Source organism: Bos javanicus, chromosome 19 (assembly GCF_032452875.1).
Source record: "Bos javanicus breed banteng chromosome 19, ARS-OSU_banteng_1.0, whole genome shotgun sequence".
Classification (NCBI taxonomy): domain Eukaryota; kingdom Metazoa; phylum Chordata; class Mammalia; order Artiodactyla; family Bovidae; genus Bos; species Bos javanicus.
Window position 1 is genome coordinate 63,172,929 of NC_083886.1, and position 22,454 is coordinate 63,195,382.

A 22,454-nucleotide genomic window follows, 5' to 3' on the forward strand; every position below is an offset into this window, starting at 1 on the left:
CACCTGCCAATGCAGGCGACTCAGGTTCAATCCCTGGTCTGGGAGGAGCCCCTGGAGAAGGGAATGGCAACCCACTGCAGTGTTCTTGACTGGAGGATCCTATGGACAGAGGAGCCAGGCAGGCAATAGTCCGTGGGGTCACAAAGAGCTGTGTGTGACCTGAGCAGATCTGATCATGTCTCTTTTCAGATCCAAGTCAACAAAAACACAGGAATAAGGCATCGTTCAGAATAGCCAATGCGTCCCAGTCACAGCTACACACACCAGAGCAGGGAACGAATTTTTCCTCGTGCTCATCCCTCAGTCCAAGTAAAACACTTCCCCACCGTCACGTGCTTGAGTGCACAAATGAGGGAAAAGCCGTGCCGAGGTCAGCAGAGCTAAAATCTCTTCTTCAGGACTCCAGTTCCAAACGGCTTAGGAACTCCATTGGCAACATCACAATGTCAACATTCCAAGGAAGTCCAGAGCCCCCCGCATCAAGGGCTAGGATGCCAGAGAAAGGATGGAACGCGATCCCCGTGAATCCTGGGATTCGGTGTAAGGGCAAAGGCTAAGAAGCCGGAAGTGAAGAGAGAAATTCCGTCCATACTACTGAATGTGAACACCATCCGAAGAATGTCCCGTTTCAGTAACTGGAAGGCCTACCAGGTCAGCAGAAGCTTGATGCCATATGACGACATCAGGTAATTATCCGTCCCTTTCTTCGTTTATGTCCCTGGAGACCCGCTCTGGGTGTTGGTAGCAGAGCTGTCCTTAAGCAGAGTGTTTAAAAAAGCTCACAGATGCAGCAGCAGTCCTTTCAGTTCAGTTCAGTCGCTCAGTCACATCTGACTCTTTGCAACCCCATGGACTGCAGCACGCCAGGTCTCCCTGTCCATCACCAACTCCCGGAGTTTACTCAAACTCATGTCCATAGAGTCGGTGACCCCATCCAACCATCTCATCCTCTGTCATCCCCTTCTCCTCCTGCCCTCAGTGTTTCCCAGCATCAGGGTCTTTTCAAATGAATCAGCTCTTCACATCAGGTGGCCAAAGTATTGGAGTTTCAGCTTCAGCATCAGTCCTTTCAATGAACATTCAGGACTGATTTCCTTTAGGATGGACCGGTTGGATCTCCTTGTAGTTCAAGGGACTCTCAAGAGTCTTCTCCAACACCACAGTTCAAAAGCATCAATTCTTTGGCGCTCAGCCTTCTTCACAGTCCAACTCTCACATCCATACATGACCACAGGAAAAACCATAGCCTTGACTAGACGGACCTTTGTGGCAAAGTAATGTCTCTGCTTTTAATATACTGCCTAGGTTGGTCATAATTTTTCTTCCAAGGAGTAAGCGTCTTTTAATTTCATGGCTGCAGTCACCATTTGCAGTGATTTTGGAGCCCCAAAAAATAAAGTCAGCCACTGTTTCCCCTGTTTCCCCATCTATTTCCCATGAAGTGATGGGACCAGATGCCATGATCTTCGTTTTCTGAATGTTGAGCTTTAAGCCAACTTTTTCACTCTCCTCTTTCACCTTCACCAAGACACTGTTTAGTTCTTCTACACTTTCTGCCATAAGGGTGGTGTCCTTTAACAACATAAAAAATAAGAAAATCGTTTCTTTTTTTTTTTTTGGAAAGTGGATGTCTTTGAAGTATGGTAGAGGGGATGTGGACATTTTTCTTTCCATATTAATTTCGTTTAAAGTTATTAGAGTAAAATCAACTAAGTAAAAGTCGTTGCAGTAGGTGAAATGCATTCAGCACCACTAATCTGACTCAACGTGCCTCCAAGGCCACAAGTGAAAAGTGAAAGTGAAGTCGCTCAGTCATGTCCGACTCTTTGCAACCCCGCAGACAAGGCTCCTCTGCCCATGGGATTCTCCAGGCAAGAACACTGGGGTGAGTTGCCATTTCCTCATCCGGGGATCTTCCCGACCCAGGGATCAAACCTGGGTCTCCCACATTGCAGGCAGACACTTTACCCTCTGAGCCACCAGGGAAGCCCCAAGGCCCTTGTAAAGAATCCCTCTTGTAAGAAAGGCTCGGAGAGGGCTTCGGAGTTTACCCAGAGCACAGCAGAGTGGAGAAAACAAAGTCGTTCGCCACCAGTGTCTTGCTCTGGAGTTCCCGGTCCTCCTGATGGCCAAGAAAAATCAAAACTGCCCATGAAGGGGAACTTACTCTGTTCTTGTTTGAAGCATTTCACCTTGAGATGAACTCAGCTTCCCTCGGGGGAATGAAGAGTCAGCTTGAAGGCTTTTCTCCCTCGAGGGGTCACCCCTCCCGCCCCTTCCCAACGCGGAGCAGAGGCAGGGCAGGTGCACAGCCGGGCCGGGTCCTTGGCCGCGGGCGGCTCGCTCAGCGCCTGGGCGGGGCTCGCTCAGGTGCAGCTGCCCTCTCTGCCCCTGTGGCACCCTGCTGGCCTCCGCCGAAGCCCGAGGACCCCGCAGCCCTCAGATCACCCGGTCCCTCTGCAGGGCGGGCCCCTGACCACAGGGCTGGGCCAGGATCGAGCGCTCAGCACCCCGACGACCTCTCGGCAGGGCCAGAAGGGTCCCAGCATCCAGCCTTCTACCTCCTGCAACCCTGGCAGACACAGGGGGTCCGGGGTAGACCACCCTGTGCAGACTCTCCCGAGTCTTAATCCCCATAATCCCACCCGGTTTGGCTAAACCAGGTGGAGTCGGGGAGGAGGCAGCTGGGGGACCTAGCGGGGGTTATCATCCTAGCTCTTGCCTCCCAGACACGCCCCCGCGGGGTGGGCACTTCCCCAAAGCCCTTTCCTCCAGCTGCTCCGCACTATGGCTTTTTTAAAACTTATTTTTTCATTGGAATATAATTGCTTTACAATCCTGCGTTAGTTTTTACTGTACAACAGTGTGAATCAGCCATAAGTATACGCATATCCCCTCCATCTTGACCCTCCCTGATCTCATTCAGCTCTGTATATGTTAAAAGAAACCCTTAGGCATTTAGAAAACCCTTTCTCTCTTCATAAAGCCCGGTTTCTACCTTGCTGTGGATTTCTTGCCAATGGAAGATGAGGACTTTAAAATGACTTCACTCTCTCCGCTTTCTGCTTCAATAACCCTAACTGTCTCCAGTTCAGTAGAAGCTACATCAGCTGATGACTTACTGGATGTAGGATAAATCAAAGCGGCTTTACAAAGTTATGGGAGCCACACAGGGAGCAGGAGGAAACAACACATAGCTGAGGCTGGCAACCGTGTAAACATCACTGCCTGGAGATTCGAGGCCCGACAGCCCGAAGGCAGGCTTACCAAACCCAGACACACAAAGTGTGGAAAGAGAGCAGGTAACCTTCAGTTCAGCTTCCCAGGTGGGTCAGTGCTAAAGAACTCACCTGTCAATGCAGGGGACACAGCAGATGCAATAAATGGGGGTTTGATCCCCGGGTCAGGAAGATCCCCTGGAAGAGGGCACAGCAACCCACTCCAGTCTCCTTGCCTGGAGAACCCCATGGACAGAGGAGCCTAGCGGGCTATGGCCCATAGGGTTGCAAAGAGTCAGATGTGACTGAAGCGACTTCACGCACGCGTGCAGCCTTCAGCTGAGATCTCAGGAGGCTTGAGACAGCCTCCCAGGGAGGAGCCAGCCCAAGGAACAAGTACTGCCATCACTTTCCTCCCTCTTTTCAACCCCCACTGAGCATCCCATCGCCTAAACTAAAGGACGCCAGAGGCAAGGGCTCCCCTGATAGAATCCAACCGGCAGCTCCACGATGGGGAAGGATGGACAGTGGACAGGCTGGACAAGAACCAGTCTAAAAGCTTTTCCTGAAACAGCATGGGGAAGGGATCAAGTACAAGTGGATGAAGGAGAAAATCTTATCGGTATTTTTCAGAGATATGATCTCCCTATAACATATGCCTGTCATATCCATAATTCTGTTTCTACCAGTGTCTAAGTGTCTGCTTCACCCATCCAAGTATGGATTTCAACCAGATGCCCACTGATCTGTGAAGTGTTCTGGTGAGGATAACCGTAGCTGGCCCCAAAGGCTTCCCGTGTGCCAAGCACTGTGGGAAAACTTATTATTTCCTCCTCAAAAGAAACTTCAGGGGTAAGACTTACTATTAGCATCTCCATTTTACAGATGGGGAAACCGAAACTAAAAGAATTAGAAAATTCGTCCAAGGTCCTACCAGCTGGTCCACAGTCCATATGAGATGAAAAGCCAAGCTCTCCAAGATGGGTGGGCTTCCCAGGTGGCTCAGCAGTTAAGAATCCGCCTATAATGTGGGAGGTAGGATTCTCTCCCTGGGTCGGGAAGATCCCTTGGAGAAGGAAATGGCAACCCATGGTAGTGTTGTTGCCTGGAGAATCCCATGGACAGAGGAGCATGGTGGGCTGCAGTCCATGGGGTCGCGAAGAGTTGGACATGACTGAGCAGCTAAACAAGAACAACAGCTCCAAGATGGGCAGGGAACCGGGCAGGACACACGGACCTTGACGTCAGCGTCTGGATCACAGCGCCGGTCGCCAGCTGCAGCGCGGGGCCCCGGGCCACCAGACGGTTTTTCAAGAGAAGCTTGTAATCCACGTTACATAGGAAAGTTCCCATTTTTTGTGCAGTTTACAGTTTTTGTTCAAACTGATTTAAAGTATACAATCAGGAGGTCCAGTCTGCAAACTTCTGCTCGATTGTAACAGAGAAAACCCACCCAGGACCCCCACACCTCCCCCCCAACACACACACAACTGCAATGCTTGTCAACAGCCTTTCAAGAGCTGCAAACCAGGAACGTTTGCTTCCTGTCCAATAGGCAACCATTGCGTTTGTAAGTTTGATAATAAAAATGTGATAGACGGTTTGTGGTGACCAGTATGAACTGTCTCATGCTAAGAACGTCACATGTGTCACTTCCTTTTGTCTTCACAACTACTCTGCAGTTTACATATATTTCATTATTCACGTCTCCCAGACAGAAACAGAGTTCAACGATATTTTCAGAAATACTGTATGATATCACTTATACGTGGACTCTAAAAAGTACAACAAACTAGCAAATATAACAAAAAAGAAGCAGGCTTGCAGATGTAGAGAACAAGCCAGTGGTGACCAGCTGGTAGAGGTGGGGAGAGGCGAGAGGGAGTAGGGACTAAAGGGTAGAAACTGTTAGATAGAAAATAAGCTACAAGGAAAAAGTAATAAAAGAAGATACAAGGACATACTGTACAACAAGGGGAACATAGCCAATATTTTTCAAAACTATAAATGGAGGATATCCCTTAAAATTGTGAATTACTGCATAGTACATGGTGTCGGAGAAGACTCTTGAGAGTCCCTTGGACTGCCAGGAGATCCAACCAGTCCATCCTAAAGGAGATCAGTCCTGGGTGTTCATTGGAAGGACTGATGCTGAAGCTGAAACTTCGATACTGCGACCACCTCATGCGATGAGTTGACTCATTGGAAAAGACCCTGATGCTGGGAGGGATTGGGGGCAGGAGGAGAAGGGAACGACAGAGGATGAGATGGCTGGATGGCATCACCGACTTGATGGACATGAGTTTGGGTAAACTCCAGGAGTTGGTGATGGACAGGGAGGCCTGGCGTGCTGCGATTCATGGGGTCGCAAAGAATCGGACACGACTGAGCGACTGAACTGAACTGAACTGAACTGAACGCCTGTAATTTGCCCAATATTGTACAGCACTTATGGGGCTTCCCAGGTGGCTCAGTGGTAAAGAATCTGCCTGCCAATGCAGGAGACGTGAATTCGATCCATGGGTCAGGAAGATCCCCTGGAGAATGAAATGTTACTCTTACACTTAAAAAAAAAAATGCTTATCATAGTCCTCAAGTCCTAAACTAGATGACCGTAGAGCTAAGGACTTGATTGAAGCTCTCTGACTCCCAAAATTAAGCTTTTTCTACCAAAAGTAGAAGACTTTCCCCTGCAAGGCTCTAAGATTCTAGGCACACACACAAGAAATCCGCTGGGACAAGTTTTTTTTCCAAGTGGGTCACCAGTGATAACCGCAAGTGAATGCATTTTGCAGTGCAGGCTGTTCACCAATCATTCAAACATCACACTCCCTAAGAGCACCACGGACACCTTTAGAACCAAACAGAAAGGGAGATAAGCAAAGCAGAGTACGGAACAGCCTGTTCTCGGACTCCAGCAAGCTAGTGGAAAAACAAACAGACTCTGCTGAAAATTAATAGGAAGGCAGAGACCTACCGAAGAAATGTTGTAAGAGGAGCCTCTGTACTTTTTTGGCTTTTTCAATCCCTGATGTACAGAGAAAATGTCAATTTTAAAGAGTAGCTTTAAAAAATGGGTTCCACTTGCTGGAACTGAAAGGATAACATTAAATAAGTAGCTTGGATCATCCCTACTGGGCTTCCCTGTGGCTCAGATGGTAAAGAATCTGCCTGCAATACAGGAGACACTGGTTCAATCCCTGCGTTGGGAAGAGCCCCTGGAGGATGAAATAGCATCCCACTCCAGTACTCTTGCCTGGGAAATCCCATGGACAGAGGAGCCTGGTGGGCTGCAGTCCATGGGGTTGCAAAAAGTCAGACACAATTGAGAGCCTAGTTTCTCTCTGAATGGCTTGTTCTTAACCAATTTGTTCTGGGGGGTCACACTGCCTCACACAGGATCTTAGCTCCCCAACCAGGGATGGAACCTGAGCCGTCCGCAGTGGAAATGCAGAGTCCTAACCACGGGACCGCCAGAGAAGGGCTTGAATGTCTCACTCTTATCATTCAGGCCTCAGATCCAAATTCCCTTGCCCAAAGAGGTAGACCAGTCAATTCAGAAGGTTGTTGCTGTTCAGTCACTCGGTTGTGTCTCTTTGCGAGCCCGTGGACGGCAGCATGCCAGGCCTCCCTGTCCCTCACCATCTCTTGGAGTTTGACCAAGTTCGTGTCCGTTGAGTCGGTGATGCCCTCTTTTCCTTTTGCCTCCAGTTCCCCAGCAATTCAGAAGGTGGCCCTCACAATGACTGTCTCTCTCCCTGGTTAGTTTCCCTTCCAGCACTTTCCACAAAGGACAGCTTCTCTCTTTAGATATTCACGCACTGATGCTCTGTCCCCACTCCACCCTAACACCCAACACAGCATCTGCAGCCCCACAGGGAACAGCAACAAGTGCTGGATAAACAGAGCCCCAGGCCCCGTCCTGCGGCGCCGACAAAGCACACACCAGGCTCACAGCGAAGGGAGCCGTGTCACCGCCTCGAGTGTGAAAGCAAACAGCCAGCTCCACTTACAAAAACAGGCTTTCAGCTAAGATCACAGGAGATAGTTCCTAACTGATTATGCTGAGCTGGGGAGTGAGATGCAAAGATAACAAACACAGTTAATTGAAAACAGATGCAGAGCAGCCCGTCCCCCATGGGTGACTTGACGGAGGGCCCTCAGACTACTCTTCTCGCCAACATTTTATGAGGATAATTTTATATGCCAGAATATGTTCTCATGAGGGGACATCTCTGCCCCCTGAGCAGTCACTCGATGGTCAATCCATCTTGACAAGGAGTCCTGAGGGTCCGTGCTCATTTGCATTTCTGCCCGGGTCTGGTAACTGGTACCGCCCAGCTCTGACTTCATAAATAAGAATCCGTAACAGAGGGACACAGTCTAAGATCCTTGAATAGGGCACCAGAGACACTATAATAGTATCTTTATTGAGTGTTGATTTCCTTCTTGTGCCAAAACGCGCCTCCGGCTGATCGGTTCAAATGATACAACTTGCTAGCAAAGGTGGAGGTTTCTGGTGATCAGACACAGAGCAGATGTCCCCTGAGTGCAAGAATGTTGTTTTTCTAAACAACTGCCCCGCGACTCACAACTGCAGCACACAAACTGCTGAAGCTGCGTCTTTGCAGAGGAGCAGCCGAGAAGCCCAAGTGCACAGAGGCTTCAGAAGCCAAGTTCAAACTCATCAAAGAAAAGCCACGTGCTTTTTTAAGGTGTGGAGAAAATGCCAGGTGCCCGTCCAACCTCAGGGAGGACAGTTCGATGCCTGGTGTTAACCAGGGCTCCCAGAGGGACACGGTGGTGTCTACACCTTAACATTCTCTTCTAATGATCACGTCCAGGACGCTGGGTTTCATATGCAACTTCTCTGGCTTTCAGGGAAGAAATTGAGCTCGCCAGAGATCTTGCCACGTAGTGCTTCTTCAGATGAGCCAACCACAAAATGCAAATGCAAATCACGTCCTCTTTTCTGAGCCTCTAGTGTAGGTGGACACTCTTGATGAATCTCAGATGCAGCCTTCATTGGTACAAGCAGCACCCTGACTCTCTGCTCCTGACCGACTCTGGGTGTCACTGTGGATCTGAGGTGTATTAATCATGCTTCCAACTCTCTCTTCCACATAGTTCATATTTTTGATCTACTGTCTTTTATTCTCCTCAACCTTTACCCTATATTTTGTCCTCTACCCATCCATCCATCCATCCATCCATCCACCCAGGCATCCACCCATCCGTCCATCTGTCCAGCCACCCGTTCACCCACCCATTCACCCACTCACCCACCCATCCATCCCTTAACCCAACCATCTATCCATCCATCCACTCCTCCATCCACCACTCACCCACCCATCCCTCCATCTGTCCACCCACCCAGGCATCCACCCATTGACCCACCCATCTACCCATCCGTCCATCCGCCCATATGAACTTAGCGTCTGTCTCTTGCCAGATACAGTGCTTCGTGCTGGGGGTGCGCTGGTGAACAAGGTGGAGTCTAAGCCCTTGTGGAACAGAGTACCTGACAGTGGAGACAGGCACGAGGATGGACCATGTATTGCACTTGCGGTCATTACTAGAATGGAGATGCTTGAGAGGGGCTGGGGACCAGAGGGAGGGCAGGTCTACATGGATGGGACGGAGGCGGGAGGTGTCATGGACCACTCCATGGAGGACTGGCAAGGAGGAGGCCCCAAGAGGATGGGAGCACAAATGAGGAGAGGGGGAAAGTGTGACATTCCAGGCAGAGTGAGAAACACAGCTCGAGGCACAGAACCTGGGCCTGGATGCCCAGCACTGGGGGTGGGAAGGGGCGGGGAGGAAATGGGCAGGGCTGTCAGGAAGCTCCTGGTGGGTCTTGCCAAGAGGGATGACTTGGAGGTTTGAGGGTGACCCGAGAATTGTGTTTGATATTCCCCCAAAATAACCTTCTTTTCAACTGGTCTGCCTGCAGTGCAGGAGATACAAGAGACATGGGTTGGATCCCTGGATCAGAAAGATCCACTAGAGAAGGAAATGGCACTCCAGTGTCCTTGCCTGGGAAATCCCATGGACAGAGGAGCCTGGTGGGTACAGTCCATGGGGTCTCAAAGAGTCAGACACGACTGAATAACTAAATAACAGCAAATATTAAGCTTACCCCATAAAAATGAAATACTAGCTCATAAGAACTATTTTCTTTCATTCATATACATGAATGTGTAATGATATGTGTGTGTACACACACACACATACACGCACGCACGCACCTGCTCTCCGATCGCCCTGCTACTTGGGCACTGGACATGTCTACTCATCTCTCCCTCTACTATGCTGCTAAGTCCCTTCAGTCGTGTCCGACTCTGTGCGACCCCATAGACGGCAGCCCACCAGGCCTCCCCGTCCCTGGGATTCTCTAGGCAAGAACACTGGAGTGGGTTGCCATTTCCTTCTTCAATGCATGAAAGTGAAAAGTGAAAGTAAAGTCGCTCAGTCGTGTCCAACCCTCAGCGACCCCATGGACCGCAGCCTTCCAGGCTCCTGCATCCATGGGATTTTCCAGGCAAGAGCACTGGAGTGGGTGCCGTTGCCTTCTCCACCCTCTACTATATGCAAAGATAAGGGATTGCATCCATCCTTTTTCTCTCCAGTTTACATCCTTTTTCCTGAAGTTAGGCTCTCCGTTCAGTGCCTTCCACTTAAGCCCACAGGTCAGGCCCCATGTTCAGGGGCAGTTGACGCCCTCAGAGCATCGGCGCTGATGGGGGTTTTGTGTTTAGAGCGCCCAGTGAGAGGAGGAAGAAGAAGGAAGCCCTGTCTGAAGAGCAGCCCCGGGCCCTCGGTCAGAGGCTGCTGAAGGGAGAAGGGGCCCAGGTCACGGGCAACAAGACCAGGGATGCCAGCGATGACAAGGCTGCGGAGGACAGAGCTTCTCCTGGCAAGAGAGAGTCCCGGAAGGACGCCAGGGGTAAGGCCAGCCGTCCTGGGGAACCTGCGGGCTATTTTCCATTTCAGGAACTGGGGCCTGGGGGCGAGGGTGGAGCTGATGGGATGGGACCCAGGGAATGGAGGCGGGTGAATTCAGGTTATAAAGTTCAAGTCTGCAGAGCTACAGTGCTCAGGACTTAGCGTCCAACCCCCAAGGCTCTCACTTCTGCGTTTAGGTCAAACCCAGGGTTGGGAAAAAGGGGACCACTCCCAGGGACACCGATGGCCAGGCAGGGCAGGGGGCTCAGCAGCCACAGATTGCAGGTGCCTCGCCCTCAGGGAGAGAGTCTGCTTCTGGCCAAGGACACACGAGCCCTTCCCCAACATGCTGCCTTCATGTCTGGGAACTGGGCTCTTCCCCCAAAGCAGGGACCGAGCCAGGCACACCTCATTCAGGCAGGAAGAGGGCGGCTGCCAACGAGGCATCTCTTCAAGAATGGGGGGCAGACGCATCCCTGGTGGCCCAGCAGAGAAACAAGCAGTTTGCAAGGCAGGGGACTCAGGTTCCACTCGCCACGGGGCCGCCAAGCCCACCCACCGCGGAGAAGATGCCCCAGGATGCAACGGAGACCAGACACAGCCAAACTTTTAAAAACAGAAGAATGGAGACGTGTCACCTAGTGCCAGCGGCAGACGCCAGAGCGGGGCCGCGGTCGGAAGCGGGAGCTCAGAAGAGAGAGGAAGACAGGGAGGCAAGTCATCTCCGCATTTCCATCTCCTGCTGTAGGCAAAGAAGCCACACCCTCCGCAGAGGTGTCCACGTGATGCTTCTGCTCAGCGTGCCTCCTGGGTGCAGGAGAGAAAAGCGGGGGGTGTTTTTAAGGTGAAAAGTTATCTTCAAGCCTCACTAACTGGATGGCGCAATCGTTTTTGATCATTAACTCAGAGCTGTCACTTATACTGAGTCCCAAACACAGTGACAAATTCCAGTTGCCAGACCCAGGGTTACATAAGTCCTCCTGACTGCCTCCTGTTCCTGCCATCACACAGAATCAGGAAGGGCTCTTAGTGATGCAGACCCGGCTCACGTCTTGCAAATCGCTTTCTAGTCCCTGAAAGTCTTCTTGGTTTCAGTCACGTGGAAGCCAGTGAAAACTGTGAAGATGTGAACCAGATAAAACTGAGCTTGGAAAGCTTTTGCAAGCTTTGCCAAGTCTGGTCCTGCTCCCCAGCACTGAAACTAGTCCTTAAGAAGCTGTGTGAGGGGACTTCCCTGTGGCCCAGTGGCTAAGGCTCCATGCTCCCCATGCAGGGGGCCTGGGTTCAATCCCTGGTCAGGGAACTAAGATCCCACATGCCACACCTATGACCTGGAGCCACCAAATAAATAAATAAAAACAAACATTAAGAAAAGGGAGATTTGTGGGAAAGGGAAAGACAAGAAATACAGCAAAAGTAGGAGAGAGGAGACAACTTATCTTAGGATAACAACTCCAACTTCGAAGCAAAACAAGTGCAAACTCTTCGTTGCCAACAGAATTCAGGATGAGTGTCAACTTCAAAGGCACAGGAGACAGACATCTGGCTCCTCCTGCCTCCCAGCTCAGATGCCCTCTGAGGGTCTGCACAGGAGCCCACAGTGTCCCAGACCCCTGCACGCAGCCGAGTCGATCCTCCCCGGGCTTCCAACCTTCTCATTCACCTTCCTCTCCAGCTCTGCTTCGAGATCAAAGCCTTGGGGTTGTGCACCACCCATGTGCACAGTCAGCTGCGTGACAGGGACTCTAGGGAGCCTGTAGGGCTCAAAAGTGGGTTCATTCTGTTGTTCACTGTGTGGTGAGCACCCACTCTGCTCCAGACACTGTTTCAGGTGTTGGAAACACCTCAGTGCATGAAAACCAGAGGAGACCGTCCACAACACAAACGCAGAGACCATTCAGATGAGAGACGAGGGTAGCACGGACCTGAGTGGAAACAGTATCAGGTCCCCCTCTGAAACACGTGGTGCTCTGGGAAGGAGCCCACACAGGTTGGGCTTCCCGGGCGGCTCAGACGTTAAAGAATCTGCCTGCAGTGCAGGAGACCTGGGTTCGATTCCTGAGTCAGGAAGATCCTCTGGAGAAGGGAAGGGCAACCCACTCCAGTATTCTTGCCTGGGAAATCCCATGGACAGAGGAGCCTGGTGGGCTGCAGTCCATTAGGTCATGAAGAGTTGGACATGACTGAATGACTATCCTTTCACTTTCACACATGTTAAATATTATTGTATGTGCCTAGATGCTCTGTTGATAGACTGACAATATATGCGTGATTAATGACATAAAATATATAATTCATACCTTAACATTAAAAAAGGCTTCCCAGGTGGTTCAGTGGTAAAGAATCCACCTGCCAATACAGGAGATGCGGGAAACATGAGTTCAGTCCCTGGGTCAGGAAGATCCCTGGAGGAGAAAATGGCAACCTATCCCAGTATTCCTGCTGGGAAAATCTCATGGAGAGAGGAGCCTGGGGGCTACAGTCCATGGATCACAAAGAGTTGGACACGACTGATCAACTGAGCATATCATTAAAATAACACACTAATGCAGAGAATGCACTTACGGACCATATTCTATTCTCCAACTCATGTCCAGCCTCTCAGAGCAGTGTGGGCAGAGGGAGAATTTGAACGCCACTTTCATCTACATATGCTCCCATCTGGACCGAATCAGTGACCCCCAAGAAGGTCAGGGCTTGGTCCCCAAGGGGCCGGTGGAAGCTTTGGAAGCCGTTGTGGGAGCCTGCAGTTCAGACCATGCGAGCCGGGCTGTGTCTTACTTTCCTCCCACTTGAAAGTGATTAGGACTTTCTTCCATTTGGGGTTTTTTACCCACTTCTGTCCCTGGAAGGCTCCGGAAATTACACAGCAAGTTTTCCAACAGATGCTCCTACAGCGGCTGGCCGTCCCTCACAGCTGCCCGGCTGCCCTCCCCACATGTCGCAAGCCTGACGTGGCACAGCTGAAGGGAGACTCGAGCCCACGGCCCTGCCGCCTGCGGAATGCCCAGCTCCAAAGCCAGGTTGTCTCTCACGGCCTGGGGAGGCGCCTCTAAACCGCCAGGGGTTCCGCCAGGCAAGAGATCCCAGCAGGAGGTACCAGACATGTAAGATGTCAGGGCAGAGTGGTGGGGAGGGGGAGACGGAGAAATGTTCCAGAAGAAACAGCCTTGCTTGGAAAAGTGCGGTTTCAGCAGCGACTTGTGGAACCTCAGTGCAGAGAATGCCGGGAGCGGCTACATTTGGGGAGCGGCTGCATTTGGGGAACCGGCACTCCCCAGCCCCGGAGTCATGTGCAGCATGAAATCTGAACCACAGCCCTTGCGTTCAACCGCCTCTGCTCGGGGGTATCTGAGATCTGGAAGACTGCAGATCAAAGGAGCGCTTGCTCCCGAGTGTCAGGGTCAGGGGAACACAACACTCAGGCCAGCACTGCACAATCCAGCCAACGTGCTCGAGACTAGATGGCTAAGCAGAGCGTGGCTCGGTTTTCTTGAAGAGCAGACGGTTGAACTAGAAAGGAGAGCAGAGAGCAAAGGCTCAGAGAGGGTGAAGGTCCACCCCTCACACATGGCTTTGTTCACTTCATCCTACATTCTGGTGCCCTGGTTCTTCTTGGGCAAAACGGAGCTCACTGTGCTCAGCTTGCAAAGTCACTTCAGTCGTGCCCAATTCTTTGCGACCCTATGGACCATAGCCCTCCAGGCTCCTCTGTCCATGGGCTCCTCCAGGCAAGAATACTGGAGTGGGTTTCCATTCCCTTCTCCAGGGGATCTTCCCCACCCAGGGACCAAACTCGGGTCTCCTGCACTGCAGGCAGATTCTTTACTATCTGAGCCACCAGGATGTGACCATATGTAAACAAGATTGGCGTTCAAATTCTCCCTCTGCCCACACTGCTCTAAGAGGCTGGAGACAAGCTGGAGAGCAGAACATGGTCCATAAATGCATTCTCTGCAGTGCTGTTGCTTTTTTTAAACCAAACCTCACCCAAACCTGCCTCCCTGCAGCTTCCTTTGTTGGTTCTAGTTCCGTCCACAGGGTCTGATCAGACGAGCTTGACCCCTCTTTTTCATGGCAGCCTTCAGATATGTGAGAGTGACTGCATGTCCCCGGCCAGATTCATTCATCTTCCCTAACCATTCCCACTCCTTTCAGTCATCCCCAAAGAACAAAGAGTGTTTTAGGGTTTCCACACCATCATCACCACTCTCCTCTGAAGGAGCCACAGTGGGTTCAGGTGCCCTTGAGCTGAATTCAAGGGTTCACCTGTGATGAGACCAAGGAGAAAAAACTGGGTCCATTCCCTTCTTGTTCCAGATTCTTTGTCTACTGATGTAGGTGGGGGCCTTGCAGATAGGTTCTCAGTCACTCAGTCATGTCTAACTCTTTGCAACCCCATGAACTGTAGCCTGCCAGGGTCCTCTGTCCATGGGACTTTCCAGGCAAGAATCCTGGAGTGGGTAGCCATTTCCTTCTTCAATCTACTCACACAGTTCAGTTCAGTCCAGTGCCTCAGTCATGTCTGACTCTTTGTGACCCCATGGACGGCAGCAGGCCAGGCCTCCCTGTCCATCACCAACTCCCAAAGCTTGCTCAAACTCATGACTATCGAGTCAGTGATGCCATCCAACCATCTCATCTTCTGTCATCCCCTTTTCTTCCCACCTTCAATCTTTCCCAGCATCAGGGTCTTTTCAAATGAGTCAGTTCTTCACATCAGGTGGCCAGAGTATTGGAGCTTCAGCTTTAGCATCAGTCATTCCACTGAATATTCAGGACCGATTTCCTTTAGGATGGACTGGTTGGATCTCTTTGCAGTCCAAGGGACTCTCAAGAGTCTTCTCCAACACTACCATTCAAAAGCATCAATTCTTTGGTGCTCAACTTTCTTTATGGTCTAACTCTCACATCCATACATGATTACTGGAAAAACCATAGCTTTGACAATATGGACCTTTGTCAGCAAAGTAATGTCTCTGCTTTTTAATATGCTGTATAGGTTGGTCATAGCTTTTCTTCCAAGGAGTAAGCGTCTTTTAATCTCGTGGCTGCAGTCACCATCTGCAGTGATTTTGGAGCCTAAGAAAATAGTCTCTCACTGTCTCTACTGTTTCCCCATCTATTTGCGATGAATGATGGGACCAGATGCCATGATCTTAGTCTCCTGAATTAGCAGGCAGCAAATTTGTCCTGCCACCTATTTTCCTAAAGCTGGCAAACTAGGAAGTGTTTTCCTGTTTTTAACTGGTTGATGAAGAAATCAAAAGAGGACTATTTGGTGACAAAGAAGAATGACCTGAAAGTCAAAATGTAGTGCCCATGAATAAAGTTTTATTGGGACACAGTCGGCCCCACCCACTCATCTGCATATTTGCACACTGTCTGTGGCTACTCTGGTGCTGTGATAGACGAGATGGCCCACAAAGACTTAAATGTTTATTATCAGGCCATCAACAGAGAAAGTTCTCCAATCTCCACACTCATCACTCAAGTCAAAGAATAATCCTGCACAAAGGCAGAAAAGTGAGAGGCTTACTTAAGTCATCCTTTAATAAACCAAATTAAATGACCATGTCAGAGCCCCTAAGAACCTTCTCTACTCAGTTAAACCCCCAGAGCAAGAATCAACTCAACCTGTGTGGCCTCAGCTCACAAAAAGCGAACGTGGCCTGAGACACATCCACAAAGCTGGTCACATTCCAGAAAAGCAAATCGGAACATCGTCACCAGGCTTCCGTGGATCTCCTAACAATGCTTTCATTCTGGGCCCTGGGGTGAGGGTCTGCTTCTTTCTCAGCCGCACAAGCCTCCTCCTGGTTATGCTGGGGTCAAACACGGACAGATCAGCCCTGGTCGCGGCCGGAAGGAAGGGGTGCAGTGCCAGGGTCCTCCGCGGTGCCCTTTCTCTCCTCACCCCCCAGGAACAGACTGGAAGCTGCCGGTCCCCCTGGGACCTGTTTATCCACCTTTGTCTCGAGTCTGAGCTCCGTGAAAGCCCTGGGACGAAGCTGGGAACTGACTCCTCCGACAGCGAACAGGTTCTGGATACACGACGTGAGTCTCCCGAGGGTCCCTGTCCCCCTTCGTCCTTTGCAGACTGAACAGTGAGAACAGGCCCCGTCCAAGGGTGAGCTGAGAGAGTGCTGAGGCCCGTGCAAACCAGAGGGGCAGGAGCGGGTGGTGTCTCCCTCCCCCACATCCCTGTCCAGCCCTGACACCTGGTGAGGCCAGGGCAGGGGATAAAGGGAACCCCGAGTGCAGGTCCTAATGCACCCAGCATGACCCTCATCGCGGATCCCTACAGAGAAAAGAAAAGTCCTCAAAACCGGGCAGTCTCCTGATGGTCCTAATGGTTTCTTCCATGTCAGGCCTGGTCTGTTCCTCCCCCCGCCGAAGCAAACTTATGGTTACCAAAGGGAGAGCACTGGCAGGGGGAGATAAACTGGGAGCCGGGATGGGCGTTCACACTACTACACAGGATAGATGACCAAGGACCTCCTGCGCAGCACAGGGAACTCTGCCCAAGAGTCTATGATAAACTATGAGGGGAAAGACTCTGAAACATAAAAAGATGCATGTTTATGTATAACTGAGGGCTTCCCCAGTAGCTCAGATGGTAAAGAATCTGCCTGCAATGCGGGAGACCCGGGTTCGATCCCTGGGTCGGGAAGATCCCCTGGGTCGGGAAGATCCCTTGGAGGAAAAAATGGCAACCGACTTCAGTATTCTTGCCTGGAAAATCAGAGGAGCCTGGTGGGCTACAGTCTGTGCGGTTGAAAAGAGTCGGACACGACCGAGCTACTAACACTTACGTATAACTGAATCACTTTGCCGTACACCTGAATCTAAGACATCGTAAATCAACTACACCCCAAATAAAATTTTAAAATAATAATAATCTGCCACAGAGGTGGGTGGTGAGTGAAGGTCCCATAGAGAGGGGCGGGGTCATCACTAGAGCTCGCGCCCTGACCCTCCAGCCACTGACCCACTGACCCAGCGACACATAGGGGGTTAGGTTTCGTGTGGGGGAGGGTGGGGGCTTGCCCCTTCGATCTGCATCCCGGGGATACAGAAAATGAAGAGAGGTACCCGGAAGCCCAACTCACGCATGAGAGGCCTGAACGAGAGCTGCCCCTTCTAAAAAGCCCCCCGCCTGGTCTCGCCGTGATCCCGTGGTGCTCGGGAACCTTTGTTTCTGGGATTCCTCACACAGGTGCATGCGGCCCACCTGCCCCAGCAGGGCCCCTTCCAGAACTTCATGGACATGAAGGCGGAGAAGAGGCTGGCCGGCCGCAAGGAGCGTCGCAGCCGCTTTGGAGACATCAACCCTCACAAGCGCTATCAGTTTGGACAGGTTTTCTGCCCTTTCCAGGCCCTCGCCACCACGGTGAGCAAGCTTTTCTTCTGCACAGGGTTGTAACGTCTTTTAGTGAGAACTGGGACAAAGCCCAGGGCTTCCTTTCTTTGGAGGGATTCATTAGTCAGTTCCGGCCACAAAACAAATTACCCTAAAGCTCAGTGCTTACGGCGGCAAGCATCTTTGTTTCTCCCTCGCTAGCTTACAGAGAAATATATTCATTCCACTTTTGCTCACCGCAAGTCCACAGGGTAGGAAGAGTAAGAATTGAGAATAGTCCCAACTGTCACAAGAGACTAAATCCAGTCTACCCACAGGTCTGCACAGATTCAGGGAAAGAGCTGAAGGCAGGTGGCCACAGTTGTGTTCAGAAGCACAGCCATTTCCAGAAGAGGAAGAGGTCTGGGGAGAGGGGGATCTTTTGTGATAAAGGATGATGGTTCCTTCTTCCTCACCTGTCACCTTCAGGACCCAGGTCAATTCAAGTCGGACTGTTCCGGGAGGCAGGTCCTTGGAACTCTTACTGTTACGTCTGTGTGGCACTTCCTAGAGCGGCAGTCTTACCATTCGAAAGTTTGAGTATGCACACGAATCACTTGGGGGACGTCCCTGGTGGCTCAGAAGTAAAGAATCCGCCTGCCAGTCCAGGACACACAGAGACGTGGGTTCAGTCCCTGGGTCGGGAAGACTCCCTGGAGAAGGACATGGCAACCCACTCCTTTATTTTTGCCTGGATAATCCCATGGATAGAGGAGCCTGGCAGGCTATAGTCCATGGGGTTGCAAAGAGTCAGACTTGACTTAGGGACAAAAACAAAGAATGAATCACTTGGGAAGTTTGAGGAGCATGCAGATGCCCCAGGCTTGCAGTCATTGCCATAAAGGGGTCCTGGGTGTCTTGGGTGGGACCTCAGAATTTCCCTTTGTGATGAGTTCTCTATGCCCCATATTTATATGTCATCACTCAGCAGGACTTCCCATCCGGGCTCACTCCATCAGTGCCCCTAGGGCTGAGGCCAGTATGCCGGCCGCCTGTAACCCACTCTCAGCTCCATCGTGTACACTGGAATCCGGGTCAGAAACTTCTACCCATCGGTAGTTCCCAGACCTCCCTGAACGTCACAGTCACCTGGGCAGTCACGCTCCTCCCCATCCTCCCTCCCCCAGAGCAGAGATCAGAAGCTCCGGGGGTGAGTCGCCGGGCAGCAGCAGGCTGTAAAGCCCCGCTGGCAGAGTGGCCAGTTCATCCCAGTTTCCCCAGGACTGACTTGCTCAGTTTTCCTGGGACTTTGTATCTTTTAACAGAGTCCTGTCCCAGGACCCTGCAGTCCTGGTTTTAAAACTGAGTATCTCAAGTCCCTGGAACTCATGCAAACCACATGGTTAATCACCTGTCCACTCAGGATTCCAATGTGCAGCCACACAGAGAACTCTGCACACCGACCTTCCCACGAACCAGCCCCAGCACCTCCTCTCACAGGTCCCTGCTGCCCCTCTTCCCAGCCGCTGACCAGTATTCCCTCCGGAGGGTCCACGTGCCCAGAGCCAGGCATGCTGGAGCATCCAGACATGGAATTCCAACCCCACCCTCAGGGAGGGTGAGCAAACTCAGCCACATGCTATAAACACGAGCAAACTGGAGCGGTAATAACGGCAGCACCATAAACTGACGGGCCAGAGGCAGAGGAGGGCCGTCCAAGCTGGGGGTGCTTTCTGCTAAGCCCAGTGCCCCCCCTTCCCCGAGGCCTTGCTGAAGGACGGTGATGTCCCCAGGTAGGGACAGCCTCTCGACGCACAGGGTACCTGGGAGGGTGGATCCCCGTGACCTGAAGACCGTAGGAGCCTTGTGTGGACTCCTTAGTGTGGGGCAGGTATGGTGCCAGAGCCCTCACAAGGCCTTGGGCTTCATGACCTCATCGTGTGAGCATCATCCTCGCTTTATCCATGAGGAAACAAAGGGCTAGACATTAAGGGATTGGCCCAAGACGGCTGCCAGTCAGAGCTGGAGCCGGGACGGGAGCCTGCTGTGCGGAGCAGGCGCCCCCGGGCCCCCACGCTCTAGTCTGTTTTTTTAATTAAAGTACGTATATACAGTGGAATGTTACTGAACCATAAAAAGAACCAAATAATGGATGGACCTAGAGATTATCGTACTAAGCCAGACAGAGACAAATACCATACGATACCATTCGTACGTGGAATCTAAAATCTGGTGCAAATAAACTCATCTGCAAAACAGGAACAGCCTCACAGACACAGAGACCAGGCTTGTGGTTGCCAGTGGGGAGGAGCTGGGGGCGTGGACTGGGAGTCCGGGGTCAGCGGGTGCAGACTAGCACACAGGGATGCTAAAAGCAAGGTCCGGCTGGAGCACGGGAAGCTGCTTCTCTTCCGTTGTTTCAGTTTAAACGTTTCATTCGGTATTGGTATTTGGTACTTTATTTGACATGACCGATCAGCAATGCTGTAATAGTCCCTGGTGGACAGCAAAGGGACTCGGCCATACACGCGCACGTGCCCCAGACTCCGCTCCCACCCAGGCGGCCACGTGAGGCTGAGCAGAGTTCCCTGCGCTGTCCAGCAGGTCCTTGTCGGTTACCCACTTTAAATAGAGCCCGGTGAAGCTGACCATTCCAAACTTCCTAACTGTGCTTCCCCCCCAACTGTGAGCAGGGAGCTCCTGTTTAGCCACTGTTCTCTGCCCGACAGGAGATGCGAAGACTGGTTTTCCCCCGAGACCTGCTCCCGAGCCCACACATGCAGAGACTGGGCGTCTCCTGCCCCACCGAAGGGGGTCTTCAGGACTTACCCTTGTCTTCCGCAGAACTGGGCTTGGGGAAGCACACCAACAACCACGAAAAGGAGAAACCGTCCAGCCACGTGAAAACACCTCTATTCCCCCCAATAGTTAAGGCAACAAATTCTAATGACAGGAGATAATAAACATTGCAAAACTGCATGTGGCCTCTTGCTGTGAGGGTTAAAACAGCTCCCCAGGACTTGAGAATTGCTCATTCTCTAACCCAACTTAAGGCATTCCATCAACACGCCTCTGTGAACAGTCTGGGAAGGAAGAGCCACTTAGAAGCTGCAGTGCCCAGTGAGAACCGAATCCTCCCCAAGTCCACTTGTTTCAGATCTCTGAAGATACATGGGGGGAGGTGGGTACAGGTCAATGAGTCAAGGACCCCACTCTCTCCATCCTTCTGGTCTACCAGCACCAGAGTGTTGTATGGTGAACTTGGGGTTAGTTCCTCGTGGTCACCAAAGAGTTGACACTGCACCAACACCACATCCTCACAGGAGCACATCTGGCCCTGAAAGGCTGAAGTTTCTGCCCACATCACTCACACACACACACACACACAGCCAGAAGGAGAACCTCCCCCAGCCACCACTGAGCAGATTTCCCAGCAGCTCTCCTTGGCAAGGATGTGGCTCGCCCATGCTGTGACCACAAGGGAAGCTGGGAAGACATGTACTGGATATTTGCTGGGGGCAAGTTCTACCATTAGGAAAACTGCTGATAAGCGATGAGTGTCTGCTACCCTGGGACACTCCCTAGTTTGCAGCTCAGACCCTTAGAGTGAGAAATTCCTGCTTAGGCTGAGTGAATACCTGGCTTCTTACAGTTTCTAAGCATACATCCTAAGGTTGCTCCTCCATGTTAAATAGCTTTCATTTTTCATTTTAAAAGTAACGTATGCTTATAATAAAATTTACTCAAAAATATAAATAAGAAAGGGCTTCCCTGGTGGCTCAGTGGTAAAGAATCCTCCCACAACGCAGGAGACTCGAGCTCAATCCCTGGGTCGGGCAGATCCCCTGGAGGAGGGCATGGCAACCCGCTCCAGTGTTCTTGCCTGGAGAATCCCATGGACAGAGGAGCCTGGGGGGCCACAGTCCATGGGGTCACAGAGAGTCAGAGATGACTCAGCGACTGAATGGCAACAATAAAAAAGAGAACAACTACCCAAGTCACAGCACTGATCAACAACTAGCGTTTGCATCTGGAAGCTTTTAGATCGCTTTTCAGTCTTTTGTTTTTATTGTTCTCCTGGCCTGGATCCGTTTTCCAGACTTATTTTCTGGTTGCCCCACAGGGCATGTGAGATGTTAGTTCCCCGACCAGGGATCCAACCCATGGCCCTGCAGTGGAAGCTCAGAGTCTTAACCACTGGACAACCAGGCAAGTCCTGCCTTCTCTGCAGTTTTGTCTGGGTGGTTTTTTGCCACCACTGCCCAGCGCCTCTCAGAGCCAAAGGCCCCCCTCTGGGTCCCCTTCCAGGTGAGTGTGGTCAGCAAAGTCACGGCCCCTGTTTGCATCACAGCTCTGTCCCCAGGCAGGGGGGTCTACCATTTCCTTTGAACTTTTGGCTATACTAAACAACTTCCCCCAAAACTAAAACCAAAATCTATTCCTTCTTTATTTGTAATCTTTAGCCTTTTTTGCTGATTCCCAGAGCTTAATTTTTTCACATCAGCAAGTTTATTTCTGAGCCACAGGACAGGCACACACAACAAGGTCCCCTCCTCTCTGGCACACGCCCCCTTCAATCCCAGGCAGACAGCTCCCTTTGCAACTACGCTGATTATTCAATTGTCTACTTGTTTTTCCTCTGACTGCTGTGATTCACAATGACATAGGCAGAATTTTATATTTTAGCCTTTCCCATCTCTCTTAAGCCAGGGATTCACACACTACGGCTCTCAGGTCAAACCTGAGCTTCCTGGTTTTTTATATCAAGTTTTACGGGAAAGGCAAACACATGCATTTGTTAGCACACTTTTTACTGTGCCTTTGGGGCCGTAGCAGCAGAGCTGACCAGTTACAACTGCGACTGTACAGCTCAGAAAGCCGAAGATATTCACTCTCTGGCCCCTTATAGATAAAGCTGTCTGTCCTTTCTTAAACCAAATTCCCCTTCA

General features: G+C 51.2%; 1 protein-coding gene across 2 annotated transcripts; it reads left to right on the forward strand.

Moving 5' to 3' along the window:
- On the forward strand, positions 1–20,484 carry LOC133232973 (uncharacterized). Of its 2 annotated transcripts, XM_061393007.1 has the most exons (6): positions 1–686; positions 9,977–10,164; positions 16,088–16,220; positions 17,383–17,556; positions 17,995–18,187; positions 20,235–20,484. In XM_061393007.1, exons 2-6 carry the CDS (start codon positions 10,093–10,095, stop codon positions 20,407–20,409), a joined length of 747 nt encoding a protein of 248 aa, XP_061248991.1. In that variant the 5' UTR covers positions 1–686; positions 9,977–10,092; the 3' UTR covers positions 20,410–20,484. The 2 variants fall into 2 exon arrangements, with proteins under 2 accessions (XP_061248991.1, XP_061248992.1); XM_061393008.1 differs by lacking the exon at positions 17,995–18,187 and having other exon boundaries at positions 4–686.
- The last annotated feature ends 1,970 nt before the right edge of the window (positions 20,485–22,454 follow it).